The sequence below is a fragment of the Papio anubis genome, chromosome 1 (genome assembly GCF_008728515.1).
Source record: "Papio anubis isolate 15944 chromosome 1, Panubis1.0, whole genome shotgun sequence".
Lineage (NCBI taxonomy): Eukaryota > Metazoa > Chordata > Mammalia > Primates > Cercopithecidae > Papio > Papio anubis.
In genome coordinates, this window is record NC_044976.1 from 137,538,509 (window position 1) to 137,565,882 (window position 27,374).

General features: G+C 37.7%; 1 protein-coding gene across 4 annotated transcripts in view; it reads left to right on the forward strand.

The window, feature by feature from the left end:
- The window catches only part of WDR26 (WD repeat domain 26), a 49,349-nt gene extending 27,234 nt beyond the window's left edge, over window positions 1–22,115 (forward strand). For 3 of the 4 annotated variants that reach the window (XM_021926789.2, XM_021926793.2, XM_021926783.2), the window contains exons 8-14: window positions 2,469–2,609; window positions 6,263–6,382; window positions 8,316–8,461; window positions 8,757–8,835; window positions 9,124–9,253; window positions 13,369–13,554; window positions 17,405–22,115. In XM_021926789.2, coding sequence (XP_021782481.1) covers window positions 2,469–2,609; window positions 6,263–6,382; window positions 8,316–8,461; window positions 8,757–8,835; window positions 9,124–9,253; window positions 13,369–13,554; window positions 17,405–17,430 — 828 coding nt within the window. In that variant the 3' untranslated portion in view covers window positions 17,431–22,115. The remainder of the gene's footprint in view (window positions 1–2,468; window positions 2,610–6,262; window positions 6,383–8,315; window positions 8,462–8,756; window positions 8,836–9,123; window positions 9,254–13,368; window positions 13,555–17,404) is intronic. The other variant, XR_002517340.2, reaches the window with a different exon arrangement.
- Window positions 22,116–27,374: the final 5,259 nt, after the last annotated feature.

Here is a 27,374-nt window from a genome sequence, read left to right on the forward strand (position 1 = left end):
CTGAGTAGCTGGGATTACAGGCATGTGCCACCATGCCCGGCTAATTTTTGTATTTTTAGTAGAGACAGGGTTTTACCACATTGGCCAGGCTGGTCTCAAACTCCTGACCTCAAGCAATTTGCCTGCCTCAACCTCCCAAAGTGCTGGGATTGCAGGCATGAGCTGCCACACCTGGCTGAGTTAAATATTTCTAAAGGAGTTTGTCTTCAGTTTAAAAGCAAATCTTTGTGTTGATCTGGGGCAGTACTATGAATGAAAATTTGTTCCTGAAAGATCTTGAGCTAGTCAGGAAGACTTGACTTGCTTAGTAAATTATTTAAACCACTTTGATCTAATGATACTACTGATCTAATACAAATACCTCATGCCTCTTACCCACTTCCCAAAGAAGAATCAGAAGTAGTCGCATTGTTAACTATTGAATTTTGTCAAAACAATGGTGATTTGGAATAGATAATTGTATGAATGATAAACTTAGGGTTCAGTGAAGAAACAGTAGCATAAACATAATCCATTTTGCAGTGACATTTCTCAGGAGGGGAGGAATCTCCAGCTTAATTTTATCAGACTAGTTCCCAACTTGTTTCAACTGCTTATGGGTCATTCCATTGGGATTTCCCACCACTCCACCCACCCACCCCCCCCGCCCCCCCGCTCAGAGCTAAACTCAAACTTAAGACTAAAGTCTAAAACTTACTGTTTCTTCCCACCTTTAGTCAAATTCTTACTTCCTCTATTTCTTGTAAACATCCATCCCTATCCCCTAAACCAGAAATCTGGAGGTTGTGTTTGAAGATTTCTTGTTATATTCTATCATGTCATTTTTATCTCCACAGTATCTTTTTTTTTTTAAACAGGTGTTTCACTATGTTGTCCAGGTCAGTCTTGAACTCCTGGACTCAAACAGTCCTCCAGCCTCAGCTTCTCAAAGTACGGGTGTGAGCCGTAGTGCCCAGCCCAAAATATCTTTTGATTCTGACCTCTTTTAGTCCTTAACATCTTACGTTAGGGCATCATTTTTTGGGAACTGACTGTGAACTATGTATGGCTCATTATGGTTCCATTGTCCCGTTATGGTTTCCTTATCCTGTGTCTTTCTTTCTGATTCATCTTCCACGTTGTTATCCTAGTTCCTAAAGCCAAATATCACACTGTATATTCCCTAGCTTACAAATTTTAAGTGGCTTTTCACACACAGGGAAAATGTAGCCCCTTAGCCTACAACAAACACGTCAACTCTTGCAGCCTTGTCACTTGCCACGTCTACATTTGCACTTCACAGTTCAGCTTGCATAGCTTACAATATGGGCTTTTAAGTGAGGCAGTCCAGATTCAGATCCCCATTGCACTACAAACAGGCATGTTTCTAACCTTTCTAAACTTTCATTTCTTTCCCTATAATATGAGAGAGGGGGTAATATTCTAGATCTGTGAGGATTAAATGAAGTATTGTTTGTGAATGGTGCTAGTAGTGGTTAGCATTAATAAGTGGTAGCTTTGCTGGGTAGGATTGTAAAATGGTGCAACCGCTTGGAAAACAGTTTGGCAGTTTCTCAAAATGTTAAACAGAGTTAGCATATGACCCAGAAATTCCACTCCTATGTATATACCCAAGAGAAATGGAAACATATGTCTACACAAAAACTCATACATATTCATAGCAGCATTATTCATAATAGCCAAAAAGTAGAGAAACAGTCCAAATGTTCATCAACTCATGAATGGATAAACAAAATAATTATACTGTTAAATATTATTCAGCAATAAAAAGAGATTAAATACTAATGCATTCTATAACATGGATGAACCCTGAAAACATGCTAAGTGAAAGAAGCCAATTAAAAGAAACCACATCACGTATAAGTCTGTTTAGGTGAAACATCCAGAATAGGCAAATCTATAGAGACAGAGACAGAAAAGTAGTGGTTGCCAGGGGCTGCAGGGAGGGGTATGGCAGCTGCTGATGGGTAGGAGGTTTCTTTGGGAAATGATGAGAATGTTCTAAAAATTCGATGGTGTGATGGTTGCACAACTCTGAATATACTAAAATATACTGAGTTGTATACTTTAAAAGGATGAAGTTTATGGTAAGTTATATCTCAATGAAGTTGCTTAAAAATATGTAAGAGATAGCTCATTATACCCATCTGTTTTCAGTTGCCTTGGAAGCTCTAAGGTCAAATGCAATATATCTTTATACATATAATAAAAATGTAAATATATCTTTATATTTTCATCGAGTACACAATGACTTGTATATAGTAGATGCTTAATGGTGTAGTAGATGCTTAATAGATGTTGCAATGTGAATGAGTCTTTATGAAGCAAGCTGTTAAAGGGAAAATTGGTCTGAAAATTTCCTCAGATTAAATTATCAAAGTACATCTTTGTAGCTATTTAAGTTCTTGCACCAGAAAACAATGACTTTAGTGATAGGAGTTAACTGAATTGTTTATTTTCCTTCCTAGGACACACACTTGCTAAAACTGCTTAAAACATTAGAAGGACATGCTTATGGCGTTTCTTATATTGCATGGAGTCCAGATGACAACTATCTTGTTGCTTGTGGCCCAGATGACTGCTCTGAGCTTTGGCTTTGGAATGTACAAGTGAGCGAGTTCCATCTTTGGTTTAGCTTTTAAGTACAGCATAGTCATAATGTACATATTCATTATAACTTCATTGATTTATATAACAGAACCATTCAACCTAAATTACTATACTGTATCTCTTAGTTATTCAAGTGGAACCCAACTTTCCAGATTTATCAATTTAAATATTATGCTCAGTAACATATTTTTGAAAGAATGATAAGTGTTTTCAGGATATTTGGCTTTGTCCTGTGGAATTTATACTATTTACTGTGCTTCCTCAGAAAGGATTTATAATGGTTTCATAGTTTCACAGTTGTACATTAAAACTACCTTTGAAATGTAAAAGGTCAGCATTAAACCAGATTTTCCATTCTAATGGCAGTTGCGCCATCTCCTTACCTATATTTTATATACTAAGCTAGTTTAGTGAGGCTAAATGATGTTTTTGGTACTTACTACTAAGGGCTTTATTGCTGGGTTTGTTCGTTCGTTTGTTTGTTTTTGAGACAGAGTCTTGCTCTGTTGCCCAGGCTGGAGTGCAGTGGCGCGATCTCAGCTCACTGCAACCTCCGCCTCCCAGGTTCAAGCGATTCTCCTGCCTCAGCTGCCCAAGTAGTTGGGATTACAGGTGTCTGCCACCACGCCTAGCTAATTTTTGTATTTTTAGTAGAGATGGGGTTTCACCATGTTGGCCAGGCTGGTCTCAAACTCCTCACCTAAAGTGATCCACCTACCTCGGCCTCCCAAAGTGTTAGGATTACAGGCGTGAGCCACCGCCCGCCCATTGCTGTTTATATATGAAAATTTGAATTTTATGCAGGGTCCCATTTTAGGAAGAGTCAGCATTAGGTTCAGTTTGTTATTTACAATTCATGTTTTAGAAATCCTGTAGTTATAATAGTAAGACTGCCTTTCTGGTCAGTCATTTCCTTGTTTCAACTCCAGCTTTTTATTAAGAAAATTTTCAAATATTAAGAAAAGTTGAAATAAGAGAATGATGGTCTATGTGCCCACCCCTGTAGGTTCAACAGTTGGTAACGTTTTGTGATATTTTGTTTGTACATACGTGCATAGAAACATGCATTTGTGGCCGGGTGTGGTGCTCACGCCTATAATCCCAGCACTTTGGGAGGCCAAGGGGGGTGGATCACGAGGTCAGAAGTTCAAGACCAGCCTGGCCAAGATGGTGAAACCCCATCTCTACTAAAACTACAAAAAATTAGCAAGGGCGGTGGCAGGCGCCTGTAATCCCAGCTACTTGGGAGGCTGAGGCAGGAGAATCACTTGAACCCAGGCAGCAGAAGTTGCAGTGAGCCAGGATCGCACCACTGCACTCCAGCCTGGGTGACAGAGTGAGACTCCGTCTCAAAAAAAAAAAAGAGAGAAATGTGCATTTGTACTTACACATATATATACATATCTAAAACATTTGAAAGTAAATTAGATACTTTACCCTAAATACTTAAGCGTGTGTTTTTTAAAAAATAACATCCTACCTATTCAAACGTTATGATATCTAAGAACATTAACTATAATTCTCTATTATCTAGTACTTATGATCAAAATCCACGGTTGTTCCCAAAATGTGTTTTATGCCATTTTTGTCAAATCAGCATTTAATCGATGTTGTATTTGTGATTGGGTTCAGGGAGGTGGCAGAACACAGAGTAGAATATTAAAATTGCTTTCCCTCAGTAAAACAGCTTGCAGTGAGTCTGCCCTAGAAGATCAAAGAACTTTTTTCCATTAAAGCTTTCTTTCACCTTCCAAAGGAGAAAGTATATAGTCTTAATCCTGTAATAGAAATTTAATGTAGAGTGCCTTTGTAGTCTTTCTTTGACCAATTTTGAATTTCTGAACAATTAAACTATGTTCTAACATAACTTTCATTGTGTAGTACTTTATATACTTAAACTTCTTCTGAAAGGGTGATCTTTTCATCAGTTTTTAGATTTCTTTAGTCATTTCTTAAATTAGAAAAATTATAATCTAGTAACCTCATGCACTCACTATTCGGAGCATAATAAGAGAAGGCAAACCATTTCTGCCTTCAGAACTTAGTATGTTAATGTATTTGTCAATAGAAAATGCCAAGAATTTAGCTATTTCTTGTATATTCATGCTCTAAACTTTCAACTGTTTATATCAGTCAACCCAAAGAAGTAAATAGGGGAGACTAGTTAACAATTTGGGGGAAGGATTTGTATTGCTGAACACTTTTTTTCCAGTGTAAGGGAGACCTGGTTTTCTGTTTTTGTGCCCTCTTTTAGTCCTTGGCCCCATTTCCTAATCATACCCTTTGTTTTCACTCTTTTGTTTCTACTTTTGATTACCCATTTCTCACAGGAGAACTATGCCCATGTACCTTTTATTATTATACCAAGGGCAGCTATTATCTCTCAGATCCTGTTTCTAATCCATGAACAAAATGGAATCAAGACTAGATTAAATGGTATGTGTATACCTTCTAAGTTGAGTAATTCAGAAAATGTAACAGGATGATACTTAACTATTGTAACCACTAAATGTTCTTACTTAGAAATGCCATGGAATGGCTATGTTAAACAGTACAAAGGTTCTTCTTTCTAGTACTGTTCATTGAGATAAGGTTGTGTATCAGAAAAATGTTTTTTTTCTCTCTTCCTACCTTCCCTACTATATTGTGAGCATTTGAATATGAAATTCAACATAATTTATTTAGACTGCCCTTGGCCTACTTTATGGGCATAGTTTTTCTTTTTTCTTTTTTTTTTTTTTTTTTTTGAGACAGTCTCACTCTGTCACCCAAGCTGGAGTGCAGTGGCGTGATCTCAGCTCACTGCAACCTCCTCCGCCTGGGTTCAAGTGATTCTCGTGCCTAAGCCTCTCGAGTAGCTGGGATTACAGGCATGCATCACCATGTATGGGTACAGTTTTTTACTCAGTAATCATGTTCTTGAGGAATTGCTAATTGCATTAACTGCAGTTTTAGAATAAAATTTATAAAAAACTTTGGACTGAGAAGTAGAAGCTCAGAAGGAATAGGTATGTAGTCTTGGACTTTTCATTATCTTGCTTGGGAAAAATTACGTGTTTTAGTTTATGAATATAATCGATTTGAGATGAGAGATTTACTGAAGTTTATCTCATATCTGCTGTTTGGGTTACCTATGCCAGACATTGTTCAACTCCTGGGTTTTTCTTCAAGTCCTTAATTTCTCTTCTGGGTGCTGTAGTCTCTTTTTTGTAGGGTCACTTGAAACAATTCATTACTTAGAAGGAACTAGGAAGGCCGTGCCCGGTGGCTCACGCCTGTAATCCCAGCACTTTGGGAGGCCGAGGTGGGCGGATCATGAGGTCAGGAGATCGAGACCCCAGTGAAACCCCATCTCTACTAAAAATACAAAAAATTAGCCGGGCGTGGTGGCGGGCGCCTGTAGTCCCAGCTACTCAGGAGGCTGAGGCAGGAGAATGGCGTGAACCCGGGAGGCGGAGCTTGCAGTGAGCCGAGATCACGCCACTGCACTCCAGCCTGGGCGACAGAGCAAGACTCCATCTCAAAAAAAAGAAAAAAAAAGAATGAACTGGGAAACCAGCCAGACATCCCAGTTATTTATTTTTTTTTTCTTCACATATTTCCTTTAGAGGGGTATCTTGAAGGTCTCATTTACCGTTTTATTTCCTTATAGACAGGAGAACTAAGGACAAAAATGAGCCAGTCTCATGAAGACAGTTTGACGAGTGTGGCTTGGAATCCAGATGGGAAGCGCTTTGTGACTGGAGGTCAGCGTGGGCAATTCTATCAGTGTGTAAGTATTCAGTGCCCCCTTCCCAGTGTCTGTTGGTTTAAAAGCAAATGTACTTTTGTTTAAACAATTTCCTTGATTCAGTATCTTATAAAATACACTCTATGGGCCAGGCATGGTGGCTTACACCTGTAATCCCAGCACTTTGGGAGGCCGAGCCAAGTGGATCACCTGAGATCAGGAGTTCAAGACCAGTCTGGCCAACATGGTGAAACCCTGTCTCTACTAAAACTACGAAAATTAGCTGGGCATCGTGGTGGGCACCTGTAATCCCAGCTACTTGGGAGGCTGAGGCAGGAGAATCACTTGAACCCAGGAGGTGGAGATTGCAGTGGGTCAAGATCACACCATTGCACTCCAGCCTGGGCAACAAGAGTGAAACTCTGTCTCAAAAAAATAAATAAGTAAAACAAAATATACTCTATGAACACCTACTTTGCCATCGTCCTAGACAAGCGCTGTCCAATAGAATTTTCTGGGTTATTTTTTCCTTTCTTTTAAACATTTCAAATATTTGTACAAAGTATAGACTTTGGGTTTAGTAGAACAAAAAAAAAATGTGTTATGCTAAACATTTTTGTTCTTATAAGCAATTTTCTAATTTATAAGAATTGAAAAAATTTTTTTTAATTCTTTTGAGATTTTTGTAACCAAAAAAAAAAAAAAATGCTGAATTTTATGAGTAGACTCCCTTTAATTAATGTTTGAATAATAAAAGTGGTGACAAGTGCTACCAGAGAACTCTTCAATCTTTGTGTCAACGTCTAATAAGTAGCTGCCCTAATTATTTTGGATTGTTGGAATGATTAAAATAAGTTTTATGGCAAGGTAAACTTTATATCATAAGTATCATTTATATCATAAATCATAGTTTACCTTGCCATAAAACTTTATCTGTTACTTGCAGTATAGTGTCTAGATTCTGTGTCTCATGTTACAGACTCACATGGTTCCAGTATGCATGTCCAGATTTTTTCTTTTTTCTTTTTTTTTTTTTAAGAGACAGGGTCTCCCTCTCTGCCGCTCATGCTAGAGTACGGTGGTGTGATCATGGCTCACTGCAGCCTCAAACTTCTGGGCTCAAATGATCCTCCTGCCTTGGCTTCCTAACATGCTGGGATTACAGGCATGAGCTACCACACCCGACCCCAGATCAATTTTTTAAACTAAAAATAATAAGCCGTTTAATTTAGCTAAAACAAGTTATCAGGTTCTTTTATTAAGTTCATTTGGAACACGTGGATTTTGATGTTGTATTATCTCAGTATGGTTATAAATTGTTCTTAATTCCCTGCGTGCAAGGTGATCATGTATGTTTCTGCTGAGCTTGCTGTCCTATACTGGGTTAAGGCATCAAGATACAGGATTATCTAACTTATAAAATGGAAAGGGGAATTCCTCTCAGAATTTTGGATATTCAATGAGTTAATGACTATAAGAGCTTTGATCTGTAGAGCGCATTACAAATTTGGTAAATTTTTGAAAAATGTCATTAACAGATTCCTCCAGTCCGTATGAAGCCATACAATGTTTTAGAAATCTTTTTCCATTTCGCAACTCCTAAATACTATAGGACAAATTCCAGTATAGTGAATTTTAAAGGAACGTTTAAATTATTTTCGAATAAAAATAAGACCTTACTTGGAACTTAGGGACTGTTTCTTTCTTTGTATTATTTATGCATGGTGAGTCATTGAAGGGAAGATAGAGCTACAGAGTGTCTTTCTGCTTTCCCTTAAGTATGGTTGTAATGAAATTTGACCTATATTCAAATTTTCATGGTTACAAACACTTCTAGAACAATTAGGTTGAGATCAGTCTCAGGAAAAAAAAAAACCTGTTACTAAAAGATGTTGTGAAGGGAGTCTTTTGGTTCTTTATTTGCTTTCTGAGTGCTGTTGAGTAATGAAGTTAATAGTAGTTTTTTCTTACTCAGGATTTAGATGGTAATCTCCTTGACTCCTGGGAAGGGGTAAGAGTGCAATGCCTTTGGTGCTTGAGTGACGGGAAGACTGTTCTGGCATCAGATACACACCAGCGAATTCGGGGCTATAACTTCGAGGACCTTACAGATAGGAACATGTAATTATTTTTTGTTTCCATTAAACAACAATTACCTGCTTTATATTAAAATGTGTAGTGGAACTTGCCTTTTCACAGTTTTCATGTTTTTTGTTTTGGTTTGCTTGGTAATTTGGATTGGTGGTCACATGGTACTTAGTAATCATTAACTCAGATTCATCTCAATTGAAGTATAGTGTGTAATAGTGATTACAGGCAAAATTGTCATACTTAAGCTAGTACATCTTATATATTAATAATTTGAATGTCTTGACTCTTAATATGTTGTTTTTGACAAATTATTTTCTGGTTCCAGAGTACAAGAAGATCATCCTATTATGTCTTTTACTATTTCAAAAAATGGCCGATTAGCTTTGTTAAATGTAGCAACTCAGGTATGTTTATTAGTATAATTTTCTGAAAAATTTGGCTTAGTACAAGTTTTATTTTCACTGTTATTTTCAATGTATTTATATTAACAAAATTTTGTACTTACCCTTAAATTTTATTGCATGTGTTTGATCCTTAAATGTGTATAATCAACCGTAAATTTGTCAGAATATTGGTATTTCACATAATAGAAAATGAAGATATTTCATCAGGCAAAGGGACATTTACATATGCTTTTTAAAATTGGTTTGAGTTGAGGTAGAGTAAATACCTGTATTCTCCTTTGCCTGCAGGGAGTTCATTTATGGGACTTGCAAGACAGAGTTTTAGTAAGAAAGTATCAAGGTGTTACGCAAGGGTTTTATACAATTCATTCATGTTTTGGAGGCCATAATGAAGACTTCATCGCTAGTGGCAGTGAAGGTAAATTGTGTCCTTATCAGGTTACATATGTTGATATTAAAGTCTGTAAATCTCAATTTGTGAAGGCAGTCACATCTCCAAGAAAATTCAAGGTAGTAAATTAAAATTATTTTATTTATCCAATACATGGTTAATTTCTGTCTGTAATGACCTAAGCCCCCGTATTATCACAAATTGTTACATACTGTCATGTATTACTTTCTTCTTTTCTGTAATGACCTAAGCCCTCCATATTGTCATGGATCAGCAGTGCTTATTCTGACCATGTAGCAGAGTGTTTGGTGCATGTGTCGAATCAAGATTTAGTTAAATTATTATACTTTGATATGTTGACTTGTATTTTTATGGGACTGATGGTTTTTAAGGGTTGGTAGTGTCTGGAAAATCAAGGTTAATTATGATGCTCTACCTGAACTTGGACAGATTTAACTATAGTTCTTCAGTATTTCTTCAGTGGTCACCAGAGTTCATTTGAGTTTGATAATTCTTAAGATTTTAGGAAAGCTGAAATTAACTGAATTCTTCCTACTACTACAGTTTTGAATAAACTTGTTCTCTAATCTAAAAGTGTCAGTATTCCAGACAGGAATATGCCTAAAGCCACTCTGATTTAAAGTGTGAATTGTTTAGAAGATGCAAGCACAAATAAGTGAGGCAGTAATAAAATTTAGTGTACTTTTTAAGGTGATAGGAACCTAACTAGTTGCAAATTATTGCACATTTTTATTCAACACATTTTTCTTGAATACCCACTGTACAGTTCTAGGTACCATAAAAGCAAATTATTGAAGTCACCTTTTTTGGCCAGGCATGGTGGCATACACCTATAATGTCAGCACTTTGGGAGGCCTAGATGGGAGTATTGCTTGAGGCCAAGAGTTCCAGACAAACCTGGACAACATGGCTAGACACTGTCTCTACAAAAAGTAAAAAATATATACTGAATCTGGTTTTATAAGATAGACCAAGGAATTAGATTATGTTATGTTCCACTTATTGTATGTATAAGATGTTTACTGTCCCTGTCTTGACAAAAAACTGATGTCGGTAGATAAGCGGATCATAAAGTGCACATGAGGTTTTCCTTTAAGAATAAGGCATATTTAAGGATTGGGACAAAGAAAGACATTTAGAGATTTATATTTTAACATCAAGCATATAAATTCATCTATTCCTTTCCTTTCCTTTCCTTTCCTTTTCTTTTCTTTTCTTAAGTGCAGTGGCACGATCTTGATGCAACCTCCACCTCCTGGACTCAAGCAGTCTCTCCATCCTCAGCCCCTCAAGTAGCCCCAAGGAATTTTTGTAGAGATGGGGTTTCGCTGTGTTGCCCAGGCTGGTTCGAACTCCTGAGCTCAAGCAGTCCACCTGTCTCAGCCTCCTGAAGTGCTGTGATTACAGGCGTGAGCCACTGCGCCCAGCCTGAATTCATCAGTTCTTTCTTTCCACCAAAAATCAGTGTCAGATGAGATTGGGAGGAAAGAAGAGTGATTTGTTAGGTAGCAATTGGGAATTTACTTTTTTCCAGTCAGGAAAAATCTACTTCTAGATTCTCTATTGGCTTTTTGTTTTGTTTTGTCTGTTTTTAATATATCGTGGGAGATAATAGACATTAGTTTCTAATTAAATTTTCCTGTGGTCTAAATATGTTAAGCCTTCTTGCTTTAAAATTCCTATTTATGAGATGTCTTCTCTCATGGTCTGTTCAATCCTGCTTCTGGTAGGTTTTCTTTCTCTTAATTATCTCTTAATTATGCCTGAGAATCCCGTACAGCTCTTTCTAAAAATATGTACCCTAGAGGTACTTCAAATTATGTATGGCTACCATTATCCCTAGAAAAGCCAAACTTTTTTTAAGCCCAAACTAACTTAGAACCAACCCTGACGAATACTATAATTAAACCACATTATCTTCTGGTTTAGGGCTACCTGTTAGACCACTGTCAAGTACGGAGATTAGTCTTCTTATGACTCAAGTGATTTACAATGGTTTTGAAAATGTTTTGAACATCAATCAGATGTAGTGAGTATATTATCTCCCAGGATGACCACAGTAATCCATTTGCCATTTATTTGTAAGGAATGTATTTCAATGACCCTCCAAATCCCCAAATATGTAAGTGCCAGTATAAAATAGAGCAATTAAGAAACCTTTTCCCAAAAAAGTTGTACCACTACTCAAGCCTTTTCACTGTGCTGGCAATATGTAGAAAAACTGGACTTACTTTTTTACCTTTGCATAAGCAATAGATTTCTCAAATTGATACAGCAAACAGAACTTGATGATAAAGCCTGTCATTTTGACCTTGATTACTTCAAATCCTGTTTTTCCTGCCTTTCAGCAAATATGCTTCTTGAATATATATTCACAAAAACATTTTCCTCCAAATAGAGAAATATTTCAGTTGCATTCACACTTTAACCCTGTGGTCCTTCTCTTTGTGGACCTCTTCAGTTTAGGAAGGAAATACAGCTAATCTGTCTTTACTTTTTTTTTTTTTTTCCTAATTTCATTTCATGTAAGAAAAAAATTATTTTCAAAAATTATTGAGCAGCCGATACTTCTAAGAAGATAAATACAGTTTTTTAATTGGTGCCTTTTAGCTTTTGCTTCACACATACACACACAAAAAGTTCAGATTCAGTTCCAGCTTTTTATCTTCATGTCAGAAATGTTGAAGCTAAGGCACATCCTCTAAGGTTTCCTCAATTGGCAGTACACCCACTGACAGTTTGCACACTGGCCACATACTTAACTGATATATCATTAAGTTATACACCTTTCTAATTTGCCCTGGGATTCTGCCCTCTGTTCAAGAACTGTCGCCTGTACTTAATCTCATCACAGTAATAAATGGTGTTTATTCCAAACACCTTTCCATATACAAATATATTTAATCCTTATAACAACATGATACGAAGTTTGTGTCCCCATTTACAGGTGAAGGGTTGTAAAGAGTGAGTAATTTGCCCAAAGTTACCCAGCTAGTCAGTGTTGGAGGAAGGATACAATGTTGAGTAGTCTGATTCCAGAGCCCATACTCTCAACCAATACTCTCTATACTATGTGGCTAGTTTTTTGAAGATTAGTTTATTACAAAGAAACAAAGCTGTAGGGGATTCTGATTGTTGTGGTCACTTCATGAGATTATAGTCTACAAAGCCATATCATGATGCAGATAAGGGACCATTGTCTACTCTCACTAGTAAGCTCTTGAGCAAGGCTGCTGGATGTGAATCCCAACTTTACCATTTACTAACTGTTAACCACGAGCAGACCACTTAACCATAACCTATGTTTCAACCACCATTAAAAAGAGGATAAGCAGGCCGGGCGCAGTAGCTTATGCCCGTAATCCCAGCACTTTGGGAGGCTGAGGTGGGCGAATCACGATGTCAGGAGATGGAGACCATCCTGGCTGACACGGTGAAACCCCATCTCTCTAAAAATACAAAAAATTAGCCAGGCATGGTGGCACGTGCCTATAATCCCAGCTACTCGGGAGGCTGAGGCAGGAGAATCGCTTGAACCCAGGAGGCAGAGGTTGCACTGAGCCGAGATCTCGCCACTGCGCTCCAGCCTGGGTGACAAAAGTGAAACTCCATCTCAAAAAAAAAAAAAAAAAAGATAAGCAGAATACCCATTTTATGGGATAGTGATGAATATTAAATAATATGCATTAAGTACTTGATACCTAGTACTTTGCAAGCACCCAATAAAGGTTTAGCTGTCGTCTTCATTTTTGCTTCATTATTCAATTTGGATACATTGCTTTTCTGTCACTTCTCATTTCCATAGAATTTATCACCATCTCTATCCTGGATTTATGTTCAAAGGCCTTGATTTATAATTCTTCATTACTCATGTATTGACAGAATATTGCAGACAGTTTTTTTGTGTGTGACTTGATGAGAGCTGATCATCTTTTAACAGGAAAAAAGTGTATATTTAAACGTTTTTTCATAAGGTAACATGTTAAACTATTCATGGTATATTTATTTTCCCCTTAAGTTCTAGTAAAGAGTCTTGTTCTGTGTGCAGTGAATGATAAATTTAAGATCAGTCAGTTGGTTTTATTAATGTAAAACTTTTCTGTGAATTACCATATGTTCAGATCACAAGGTTTACATCTGGCACAAACGTAGTGAACTGCCAATTGCGGAGCTGACAGGGCACACACGTACAGTAAACTGTGTGAGCTGGAACCCACAGATTCCATCCATGATGGCCAGCGCCTCAGATGATGGCACTGTTAGAATATGGGGACCAGCACCTTTTATAGACCACCAGAATATTGAAGGTAATACCATTGTATAATATTACTATGTTGTGTCCAAATGAAACATTGCTTGGCTTGTTACAAACTTAAAGCAGTTTTAAGTAGCAGTTTATTTAAAGTGTGGTATATGATTTCTCTCTTTTACATATTGTACCCTATCTCAGGCCACAGAATGAGTTTAAGTAATCTAAGAGCCAATAGTGTAGTGGTTGTTTTCGGGGGGACAGTGAAAAGAATAAGCTGGAATATGATACCTCATTGACATCCAGTTAGCTATTTAGTAGTTTCACTTTTAAAATCTTACTGAAAATCTTGCTTCATCATGCTACCTAAATGTAATATTGTAGGAAGCATTTTATACACATGAAACTAACCATTCAAAATTTGAACAACTTTAGATATTAAATATCTTCATTATGGATTTTACTGTTTAATGTCTGTTTACACCATGCATCATACTAACATGAGTTGTGTTTAATGGATAGGGAAAGAGAAGAGAACTAAAATTGATCATGTACCTGTGTGCCAAGCAGCATGCTAATCCCTTTACATGTACTATCTTGCATAAAGTCTTCATAGTCCTATAAGGGAAGTATTTTTATCATTATTTTTAGAGGTAAGGAAACTGCAGCATGGCAAAACTAATTCATTTGTTGAGTGCCATCAGGTCTTCAAGTCTAAGTCTGAAAGGTTTTTTCCACCACTTTGAGATACTTGGGGATGAAGAAAGGCCAAAATATAAGGGTAACAGTTAAGGCCAAAAGCTTAATTGAACATGATATATCAGTACTACAGCAAAGAGGTAATGAGAAACTTCATGTCAATGACTCACTCTTAAATAGAGCGTGTAAAATGTTTAGTTTGCTTAGAAGAAAGCAGTTTATCTATAAACAGATTTTTTGTTAAGCATGTCCCACCTAAATTTTTTTTTTTTTTTAGTGTGAAAGATGACTAATTGCTCTCAGTTAAGTGATTCTCTGTGGAGGAGGGTTATCGGAGTAGCTTGTATGGTTTGAAAAAGTATATTCCCTATACTTTTGTCTCTGTGGTACAGGCTGTAGAAGGCTTGACCACATCTCACTGGCTGGTAAGGATATGCAATCAGAGATGAGAATACAAAACACGAAGAGCACACGGGTCAAAATTTTGAGAACTACTATTCGTTTGCCCAGAACCTTGAAGGGCCTTTTTGTATTTGTAGATCACTACCTGACATTCTAACATTCCTCTAGGAAATCAGCTAAGACCAGAAATCTTTACCTTCTTGTGTTGTCCTGTTTGGGTTTCAACCAAAGGCCTGCAAACCCAAAGTCTTTATAGATCTGCAGCTGTGATTCAATCTGTGCTTTTCTCATTTTATTAGTCATTTGGAAGTTATTTCTTCAAATAAACATACTTGGTTTAAAGAAGTAGGAAAATACTAGGTATGTAGTAACAGATTTACTCCAGAAGAGGATATGTTTTATGCCTCCATAGCAATGGAATAAGAGTGTGCTGCTATTTGGTGTATCTGACTAATGTAGACCCTCACCTCGGTGAGTGAGCCAAATTTTGGCTAAGTTGTAGGATCTGGGTCCAGTTCAGCAACTCTCCATTGTACTTTGCCAACATGGGTGTAGCCCTAAAATGATTGTCATTTTCACCTGAAATAAAGAAAAACAATACTTGTATATTCAGATATTTGGCTCTATGTCCCTTTTGCAAGTTATCTTCTTGAGTATTCCCCTTCCACCCCCAAAACACTTTCTTTTTTTTTTCTTTTTTTTTTTTTTTATTTGAGATGGAGTCTCACTCTGTTGCCCAGGCTGGAGTGCAGTGGCGCCATCTCGGCTCACTGCAAGCTCCGCCTCCTGGGTTCACACCATTCTCCTGCCTCAGCCTCTGGAGTAGCTGGGACAACAGGCACCTGCCACCACACCCAGCTAATTTTTTGTATTTTTAGTAGAGACGGGGTGTCACTGTGTTAGCCAGGATAGTCTCGATCTCCTGACCTCATGATCCGCCCGCCTCAGCCTCCCAAGGTGCTGGGATTACAGGCATGAGCCACCACGCCAGGCCCCCGAAACACTTTTTCTAATTAAAGTAATACCTATTTAGAATAGAACTTAATGAAAAATGTAGATGAGGCTGAATAAATCAATATTTAAAAATCAAAATACAGCCAGGCATGATGGCTTGTGCCTGTAATCCTAGCTACTTGGAAGGCTGAGGCAGGAGGATTCCTTGAGTCCAGGAGTTTGAGGCTTCAGTGAGCTACGATCATGCCACTGCACTCCAGCCTAGGAGACAGAATGAGACCCTGTCTCTGAAGGTGAAACAAAAAAGGAAAAATGTAACACAGTAAAATACTGTAAGTCATTTAAATAAAAATGTTTCACTCAACTCCATTTCAAAAGGGATAAATTTTAACAGTAGAATTATGGACTATAAATAAACTTTTATTTTAACAGTAGAATTAAGTTTGTGGGGGGTTTTTTGTTTGTTTGTTTGTTTTGAGATGGAGTTTTGCTCTTGTTGCCCAGGCTGGAATGCCATGCGCAATCTCGGCTCACCACAACCTCTGCCTCCTGGGTTCAAGCAATTCTCCTGCCTCAGCCTCCTGAGTAGCTGAGTGATTACATCACCATGCCCAGCTAATTTTGTATTTTTAGCAAAGACGGGGTTTTTCCATATTGGTGAGGCTGGTCTCAAACTCCCGACCTCAGGTGATCCACCTGTCTTGGCCTCCCAGAGTGCTGGGATTACAAGCGTGATTTTTTTTTTGAAGGATGCATAAAATGGAATAGGACAAAGTACTGATGCATGCTACAGTATGAATGGACCTTGAAAACAGTATGCCAAGTGAAAAACAGTATGCTAAGTATACAGTGAATGGACCTTGAAAACAGTATGCTAACAGGACACAAGAGACCATATACTGTGATTCCATTTATATGAAATGGTCTAGAATAGACAGATCTATAGACAACATAGATATAGTGATTACTTAGGGCTTGGGAAGGTGTTTGACTGCTAATGAATGTTGAAAATGTTCTAAAATTGATTGTTAATGGTTGTATAATTCTGTGGATACACTAAAAACCATTGAATTTTACACTTTTTTTTTTTGTTTTTTTGTTTTTGTGTTTTTGTGTTTGTTTCTGTTTTGAGATGGAGTCTTACTCTGTTGCCCAGGCTGAAGTGCAGTGGCGCAATCTCAACTCACTGCAACCTCCGCCTCCCAGGTTCAAAGTGTACACTTTAAATGGTTGCATTGAATAGTATATGAATTATATCTGAAAAGTATGAGATTCTGAGGCTAGGCACAGTGGCCAGTGCCTGTAATCCCAACATTTTGGGAGGCCAGGGCAGGCAGATCGCTTGAGCTCAGGAGTTCAAGACCAGCCTGGGAACATGGTGAAAGCCCATCTCTACAAAAAAATACAAAAAGTAGCCAGGATGGTGGCAGGTGCCTGTAATCCTGGCTACTCAGGAGGCAGAGGTGGAAGGATCCCTTGAGTCGAGGAGGCAGAGGTTGCAGTGAGCCCAAATTACATCACCAGCCTGGGTGACTGAGTGGCACCCTGTCTCAAAAAAATAAAAGCATTAGATTCTAACATGATTATTCACTTGGGTTTCTTCAGTATTCAAAATAATCATGAATTTAGATCGTAATATATGGTCTAAGACATGATATACACACATTGTTTTAATGAGTATGATGAAAGTATCAAGAATTTGCTTTGATTTTTTAATGATAGTATAATTTTGTAATGTCATAATGCTAATTTTGAAACTTTCTAACTGGTAACTTTTTTCTCTCCTTCCCCTCTTTTTCTTCTCCATCCCCCTCCCCACCCCTCCCCATACATTTCATCTTGTCTTCATTCAGAGGAATGCAGTAGCATGGATAGTTGATGGCGAATTTGGAGCAGACGACTTCTGTTTAACTTAAAATTAGTCGTATTTTAATGGCTTGGGATTTGGTGCAAACAAACATGATTGATAGCTGGACAGACATGCTCGTCATGAAAAAAGAACCATTTCTGAAGCCCGATTGGGGCCAAACATTTACACCTTGCTTCATAGTAACCAGTTGAGATGAAGCACGTCGTTAGAACGTTGTTGGACACCATGTTGAATTATCCCCCCATCGGTTGTGAAGAACTGTGCTACATTCAGGCTTACCCATTGAACTCAGTATATATATTTTTTTCCTTCCTGTCTTTTGTCTGGCAGGATACCATTCTTGTTGCTCTTCTGTGTAATGAAGTTTAAATGCTTGTTTGGAAAACTTTATTTAACAGTTTAGAAGGCTTGATAGAAAGAGTGCATTAGTCTGAAGAGTATACATTGGATAGGAAAGAATTTCCTTCTTTTGTTTCTCCAAATCTTTCCGCCTTATTTAGCTTGAGATCTTTGCAGCTTGGTTCATGGATTCTAGCCTTGCCCGTTGCGCAGTATATACTGATCCAGATGATAAACCAGTGAACTATGTCAAAAGCACTCTCAATATTACATTTGACAAAAAGTTTTGTACTTTTCACATAGCTTGTTGCCCCGTAAAAGGGTTAACAGCACAATTTTTTAAAAATAAATTAAGAAGTATTTATAGGATTAAAGTGACTTCATTTGTATACATGTGGAATCTAAACCAGCTTAAAAACAGTTTCCTCAATGACTTAGATACGCAGTATAACTGAAGCTCTTCTGGAATACCACATGAGACATGGTCAGAAACAGTGCTTGGAAGGACGTTACACAGGAAATTCAGAGTAATGCTTTGAAGATTTCCCCCCCTTTTGTTTTATTCCTGAAGGAACATCAGTACCCGATCTTGAAGAAATTCAAGATTCAAAAAGAATTTTAAATACACCAACATGAGAGATCAGTAGTCAGTTGGTTTTCAGTAAAGCTTGTTCCAAGTTGTTCTCAACTTAGGAAGTAATTTTGGTGTGATCTAGCAAAAGAGTAGAAATCAACAGATATAACCACTTTGGAGGTTTATAGTATAATTGAAATTATTAGAAGAATTCAGCAGGTTACAGACATACTTAAACTGGGATTAAAACCTCATAGTCACTTCTCTTAATTGCCCTTAATATTTTGACATATAGGGATACATAAATTTAAAGAATATTTCTTCTCAGTTTTTTCAGATATTGCCATACTGAACCTCATTCTAAACTGGTGCTGTGGATAGTCTTTCCCTCTCCCCTCCTGTTTAAGGAAAGGTTTCCTTCATAGAAAAGCACTTTTAATTTTGAGAATTTCACATTTAAAATAAGCCAAAAGCCTGATGTTCACATTGTGCTTTTAAACTCCGTAACAGCTGAATACAATATAACATAGTCTCCCTTGAAATTCCCTCCCTTTTTCAGTAGAGGATAAATAGGGTGATCCCAGCTGTTGGAAAGAGAATGGGATACCCCCAAAATAAGATTCTGGTGAAGAAAAAGTCTTGTACTAAGTTCCCCTTTAGGCATAGCCAAGTCTATAATATAATCATGATCATGAATAGACTCCTCCAGGATCCACAAAGAGAGAGGGCTTGGATGTCAAAAATTCTTCCATTGTGGGGTAGGTGGTTGGGGATGGGAGAAAGGGAAAAGTCAGGGAAAGGGAGAAGAAAGAAAAACACATTTGGCCTTAAAATAGCATGCATTCTCCCAGAAGCCCGTAGTAAAGAAAATGACAGATTGTGGTCAGCAGACTTATCAAATTGGTATGTAAAAGATTTCTTCAAGCTCCATTTTGCAGAGACCACCACTTAGAGAATCCAAAAATTTCTGTTTTGATACTTATAAGTTAAAATATATGTTACAGTTTATCTGGTACTTCATTTTTCTTAACTAAAATTATTTTTACTTTAAGCTTGAATAAAAATCTTCATTGGTAACTGTATGTAATTAAGTGGCAACTTCTCTTTACCTCAGTATAGTTAAAAACCATTCATATTTTAAGTGATTCATGTATACCCTGAAGCCGTTAATACACCCCAGTCTCTACAGTAACATCACTAAATGTGGGCATAGAAACTCCACAGCTGTTTACAAATTTGGTTACAGTGTGCTACGGTGCATTTGTAACACTGAGATTTGTGCCCATTCAGGGGCAATTTGGCACTCAGATTCTACTCTACTTCACCTAACCACCCCTAGATCTGAGTTTTCAGAGTGCTTCTGAAGTACAGTTAAAAAACACTTTTTAAAAAGTGGAGTAAAAGTGAGGCACATTTTACAAGAACATAACTCCTATTAAAACGGAGTAACAACTATGCAAAGGTTTCTATAGCAGCTAGGTGAGTTTGTTTTCCGGGTCTGTCTTAACTGGCAGCTTCCTGTATATACTGGTACTTTGCTGTGCCAATTTGCTGTAAACGTCTGTTTCATACATTTGCCATGCAGTGACTGTGCTAGAAAGGTGAAATAAATGGTAAAGAAGCCTAGAATTTTATGGTATAAGAAACTGATCGCAGGATTTTCGAATCCATAGCTATTAATTGAAAACTGATAGTGCTGTAGGCTCTGTAGTAGGCTTAAGAGTGATCTCATACTATGAAGCCAGCCACAGGATACTAACAAATGTATAAGTTGAAAAGTACCAATACTTTTTGCACATAGATCAAAATAGAGTGGAGAATTTGGGCTCCAAAAATCAGGTTAGTAGGCTCATTTCCATGTGCTTAAAAATGTTTTTGTTGTTATGCACTGATTAAGGGCTAGAGCAAATATAAAATTAAATGTCTTTTTCCTCCACATAATTGGTCATTAATGATAAAATGTTGGACTTGGGGCTTACTGAGATTAGTATGTGGGTAGTAAAGAATTGGAGTGGGAGTTAATGGGGAGGGATGACAAAGCTTCAGCTTTGGTTTTTGTATTTTTTTAGTCTTCATAACAGCTACATTTCTGTTGCTCTTATTGGCCAGATAAATGTGTTACATTAAACCAGGTAAGTATTTTAAACAGAGAACATTTTATTTGCATATATCCCTACAAATTGGCCCATTTTATTGGGTGGGGGGGAAAAAAGGGATTCCCTAACTTTAAATAATTAGACTATCCTGCAATTGAAAGGAGAAAAAAATCCAATTTTGGCAGTATTTTCTTAGTCTGAAAGAAACAGAAGTAGTAATATGGTGAATTTTATTATTAGGAGTGTTCTGCCTCTAGAGTGGCATTCCATGACATTAATAGAAAATCCTTCTTTCCCACCCCTCCCCATCCTGAAATTTTCTTTTTTAGGATGTTGGTTCCTGCAAACAAGAACTGACCCTATCACCTCTGCCTCACAGTGGGTAAATATATCGTACATCTCTTGAAAGGGAAAATATCCATGTCAGTTTCTTTCACAGTAGAAGAATGGCTGCTTTTGAATGGGGAGGAAAGAAGACATTTTTCTTAATATCCTTTTTGTCCCATCTCTAAAATGTATAAATATTTTGATTTGGTTTTACTTTAATTTCTCTTTCATAATTTAGCAACTCTCCTTTTGGGTTGCTCTCCAACACATTACTTCCATTTCAGAAACCATATCTGATTTAATATAAACTACTAACTTAAGAAGAGGTGAATTTGCATTTACACTTAGACACTTTCTAAAAACAGGGTGAACTTAATTGAAATTTTTCAGTGTTGTTAAGCTATTGTTATAGTAGCTGCCCTATAGTTACAAAAATAAAAACTATAAAAACCCATCCCCTATCTACTTAATCCAGATAGCCTGGATTTAACAAAACTAATAGTATAAAAATGTGTGTGTGTGTGTGCTGTGTGTGTGTGAGAGAGAGAGTACTTGATTCATTAAAAAGTCCTGGAAACAGCTGTTCTAGGATCTTGTCATTTTTACTAAAAGTCTCGTGCACATGTGAAGTGCCCTCTGAGTTTAAGGTTTGGTTAATACTGGTATATTTTTATAAGATTGAAATTGTGTCCCCATCTTTAACCTAAACATTTTCGTTATCAGGGTCAATGTGCTAGAACTGAATTGTAACATTTTTAGGCACAGATGGAAAAAATGTTATTGGCTCCTTGAAAATGTGTGTGTGTGGCGAGGGGAATAGATCCACAAAAGCATGTATGTACTTACAAACCAAGCTGTAGAGATCAAGAAAAGAACTTAAGTGTTGATCTCAAGATATCTAAATTGTCAAGATTTACATGGCATTGTGGTGGAACTAGTTAACACTTAGAGCTTTTGGTATGTAATAACTATTTGCTATGGACTGATTAAATGTTTCAAAAGATTGTGTTCTTCAATTTTGGTGGGTTTTGAATTTTGTTTTTTTAACTGCCTCTCAGATTATATTTAGTTAGTTTAAATTTCTTTGCTTTGTTCATTAAAGTATAAAAACTTCAGGTCTCTGATATTTATTTTCACTTGTTTACTAATTATTTACAAGACACCCTTTGTTGACTTTTATTTTATAAATGTGTAGTGTATTAAACGTCTTTAAATTTTTGTTCAGTTGAAACTACATTAACTTTGATTTGCTTTACTGGGATTTTTTTAAATACACCTTTTCCATGTCAGTGCGCAGCACTTAACCAATCGTTTGTATTCCCTTTCTTTCAATTCAATAAACAGAATGAATACCTAAATAATTCTTGGTGTGTTACATCTCCTAATATCCATTAATCTGAATGTTTAAGTAGTACTCTTTTTGCCTAAAACAATTGATTTGCTGAATTTTTATGTATTTTAGAGTCTCACTATGTTGCCCAGACTGGACTTGAACTGCTGGGCTCAAGCTATCCTCCTGACTCAGCCTCTCAAAAGTGCTGAAATAACACACACAAGCCATCATGCCTGGCTATGATTTGCCGAATTTGCTTTCCATATATGTACCTAGAGTTTGTGAGTGATAACTAAAGAAGCAGTGGTTAGTCTGTTGGGATCATCTTTTGTTTGTTTTTTTTTTTTTTTTTGAGACGGAGTCTTGCCCTGTCGCCCAGTCTGGAGTGCAGTGGTGCGATCTCAGCTCACTGCAACCTCTGCTTCCCAGGTTCAAGTGATTCTCCTGCCTCAGCCTCCCAAGTAGCTGGGACTACCGGCGCATGCCACCACGCCCAGCTAATTTTTGTATTTTTAGTAGAGACGGGGTTTTACCATATTGACCAGGCTGGTCTCAAACTCCTGACCTCATGATCCACCTGCCTCGGCCTCCCAAAGTGTTGGGATTACAGGCGTGAGCCACCGTGCCTGGCCTGGGATCATCTTTTTAAGGGCCACTGTGCATTCATGGATAAACTTAGAAAAATTTTAGGAGCATTTGCATTTCAAAGGAATTGCATGCCCTATTTTTGTTCAAAAATAAAGTTCAAATGTGAAAAACAAGTATTTGGCAGCCAACTAATGGTGAGTGTAGCTGTGAGTGGTATTGCTTCCTTAGTACTGCTCACGGCTTAGAAAATCATGGTTTTCAGCTTCCTCTGATTAACAGGAAAGAGAAGGGAGAAGTTTTTCTACTTGTTTTCTGTAAGTACAGCTATACTTTAACAGCAGGTTTAGCTAATTTAGTCAGATTATTCATCTACATTTAGAGTTTACGCCAATTCCCAGGACCAGGTATAGAAATTTTCTCAGCCTTAACAAATCTAAGAGTACAGATTTTTATTTAAAATACAATCTGGCTGGGCAGAGTGGCTCACGCCTGTAATCCCAACACTTTGGGAGGCTGAGGCAGGCAGATCACCTGAGGTCAGGAGTTCAAGACCAGCCTGACCAACATGGTGAAACCCCATCTCCACTAAAAATACAAAAATGAGCCAGGTGTGGTGGTAGGCGTCTGTAGTCTCAGCTACTCGGGAGGCTGAGGCAAGAGAATTGCTTGAACCTGGAAGGCAGAGGTTGCAGTGAGCCAAGATTGCGCCATTGCACTCCAGCCTGAGCGACAGTGCGAGACTCCGCCTCAATAATAAAATACAGTCTAATTCTCTTCCACTTAAGCAAAAGAAAAACTGGTATTACATCATTTAATGACTTCTCTTTTCCAAAAAATCTAAAACTGTTAAGGAAGATTCAACAAACAGAAGTATTCCCCTCATAATATCACATCTTTCAAGAATCTTTGTTGTTGGTTTTGTGGCAGTGGGCTCTTCGCCCTCAAGCTTGATTAGCCTACTTAAATGAGCTTGCTATATATGAAACATTCTGGTCATGTACTTAAAGTTATTAAATCAGCATGTCATTATAGCTAATGTGGGAATCAAAAGGATAAATAGCAAATTTTCAATCAAGTTTATTTTGTTGTGTTTTGTTTTTTGTTATTCTCAGATGAGACAAGTTTTAACTTCCCTTTCTGATATAAGGAGTAGTGGCTTCCTTGGTCATGATATTAAAGTTGGTGCAATTTTATGTACATTAGTCCCTCCTATATGATTTAAGACTTTAGAATTCTTTCATACGCTCAGGAAAGACATTTAAAACAATTAGCCATGGTGATAGAACATATCTAGAATAAAAGTGATTCACTGCAACTTTAGCTTTTTTAAAAAAACAGAAGAAAATGAATATGCTAAATGTTCATAGAATATGCTAAATGTTCATTTAGCATATTCATTTATTTAGAAAAAAAGCCTGTGTGGCTTTTTCCCTACTGTTTTTTGAATATAATTAAGAAGTAGAGCTACACATTGGATTGGAAATTGTATTCCAAATAGTTTCCAAATGTTGAATAATTTTCCCTCATCCCCCATAGCTGAAGAATATCAGTTTGTGTCCTAAGCATTCAGAAAAGGGATCCATGATTTTATTAACATCAACAAAACTTTCTAAAAATCATTTTTAAAGAACAGGCAGATGCACTTCTGATAGGAAACAAAATATATTTTGGATCTGTATGCTATATTCTGAAAAGGAACATAAACTTTAGATGAACATGCCTGAACCTTTCACAGGTAAGTATGTTTTAAGTGGGCTTTTTTGTCCCATTAATGGATTTGCATGAAAAGACCTTTTCAGTAAGTTGCTGTTAACTTGTACACAAAAAAACTAAACTAACTTGGTTTTCCTTTTTCTTTCTATACTTCCTCTTAGCAAAAGTAAACAATTGGAGTGCCTGTTAGATGCCAGGCACTAAGCTAAACATTTCACATACATTATTTAACTGTCTACTATATACAAGTATTACTGCTCACTATTTTCCAGGTGATAAACTCAAGGTTGAAGATATAACCTGTTATTCCAAAGCCTGCAATTTAAATCCAAATGCATGTGAGACTCAGTTGGGGGCTTTTCTAAGTTTCAGATTTCTGAGGCACCTGTCAGATCTCAAAAGGGAGATCTGGAGTGTGTGTATGTGTGTGTGTGTGTGTGTTAACACTCCAGGTAATTTCATTTTTAAATTTTTTTATATAGAGACGGAGGTCTCACTTTGTTGCCCAGGCTGGTCTCGAACTCCTGGCCTTAAGCAGTCCTACCACCTTGGCCTCCCAGAGTGCTGGGATTATAGGTGTGAGTCACTGCTCAAGACAAGGTAATTTTATGCTGTCAGCCTGGTACCAATTCAGTTGTTGGTGTTTGAAAACCACAAGACCATTATGCTATGTTACATCAGTGAAAAGAACAAAAAGCAGGAGCAAGAGGGGCATTCAGAGGAACTAACCACAACATTAATTATACACATACACCTATTTGGTTATTGAGCAGCAAGTATTCATTTGGGTGCTTACTGTAGGCCAGTCACTATGAGTGTGAGCCATTTATATGTATTCTCATTTAAATACCAAGGTAGCTTTGTGGGGCAGATATGCTAATTCTCATTTTACAAATGAGGGAAATAGGCTTTAAAAGGTATACGTATGAAGGAGCTGGGACTCAAACCTAGGTGCCTCTGAGTTCATGTTTTTAGTCACTACACCATATAATATTTCTTTGGTGTCTATAGATGGCCACTTACCTTGGAAAAATTGACTGTTAAGACTTGTCAAAGATAGATGAAAAGTTTAAGGCCCCACTTTGATTCTAGTGAACTGCTTAACTGACAGAAGTAAATGACACTTGAAATTAGGAGACTCCTTCACATTGATTGCTTCGGCGTTTGTTTTTTTGTTTTTAAACAGTCTCGCTCTGTCACCCAGGCTGGAGTGCAGTGGCGGGTCTCAGCTCACTGCAACCTCTACCTCCCAGGTTCAAGCGATTATATCATGTCTCAGTCTCCAAGTAGCTGGGACTAGACACGCACCACCATGTCTGGCTAATTTTTATTTTTTATTTTTATTTTTTTTGAGATGGAGTCTCACTGTGTTGCCCAGGCTGGAGTGCAGTGGTGCAATCTTGGCTCACTGCAACCTCTGCCTGCCAGGTTCAAGCGATTCTCCTGCCTCAGCCTCCCGAGTAGCTGGGATTACAGGCACCCACCATCACACCCAGCTAATTTTTATATTTTTAGTAGAGACGGGGTTTCACCATGTTGGTTAAGCTGGTATGGAACTGCTGACCTTGTGATCCGCCCGCCTTGACCTTCCGAAGCCCTGGGATTACAGGCATGAGCCACCGTGCCCCATTTTTGTATTTTTAGTAGAGACAAAGTTTCACCATGTTGGCCAGGCTGGTCTTGAACTCCTGCCCTCAAGTGATATGCCCACCTCGGCCTCCTAAAGTGCTGGGATTACAGGCATGAGTCACTGCACCTGGCCTGATTGCTTTAATTGTAAAACAGACTCAAGTTTTGTAGAGGGAAATCTCAACAAATTTTAATTTTTTTTCAAGAGATAGGGTCTTGCTCTGTTGCCCAGGCTAGAGTACAGAGATGTGATCATAGCTCTCTGTAACCTTGAACTCCTGGGCTCAAGCCATCACTCCACCTCAGCCTCCCAAGTAGCTAGGACTGTATAGGTGCCTATATCGGCTGAATTTTTTTTTTTAAGAGATGGGGGTCTCATTATGTTGCCCAGGGGTGTCTCGAACTCCTGGCCTCAAGTGATCCTTCCACCTTGGCTTTCCAAAGTGCTGGGATTACAGGCATGAGCCACTGTGCCTGGCCTAGATACTTAATACTAAGGAATTGACAGTTTATATGTGACATTGCTACTATAGTCACGTGTGTTTTAAGAACCCTTATCTTACAAAGAAACATACTAAAATATTACAGATGTAATGAGGTCTGGGGTTTGCTTCAAAACGGAGGGCGGTGGAGGGCAAGGAAGGTGGTAGTTAATGGATAAAATAAGAATGACTGTAAGTTTATTTTTCTTCTCTGCTGTTTGAATCAGCAAGTATGGCCATAAGTTGATTATTGTACCTGGTAAAATAGAAAATTACCAGCTAACATGGGTAAATCCTATTACTCTCTCCCAGAAAATTGGCAAATTTATATAAAGCTACCCCAGAGGATTCACCCTGCCCCACAGGTCTCTTCAGTCCTGACAGATATCAGTGGCAGTCAAATGTGTCACTTTTAACTGAGCAACACAAGAGGTTCACCTCTCACCCAGTTTGCATCCAACCTGTGAAATAAGATCTAGAAAACAGGAATTAAAGTGTATGTTCAACTAACTCACATTCTGACTAGGTGCTAACGTTTAATGGGAACTGATATAGATGAAACCAAGATTGCTCCATAACGGATGTAGCAAACCAAATATACAGCAGAGGAAGCCACAGGCAAACCACTGAGTTCTCTCTCAGCCTGCCGATTCCGACCACCCACCCACCCACTCTTCTCCACCCAGCTTCAGAGGGAAGCAATTAAAAATAAAAGCAGCCTTTACCCAAGAACTTAGTAAAGAGCACCTGAGCTCAGAACCAAGTTAGCTCAGTGAACAGTCCCTTTAACATGTCCAGACCATGATTACTGTGATTACTGTAGTGAAGAATGATAAGCCGGAAGCTTTGAATGACCTTTGGTCATTAGACTG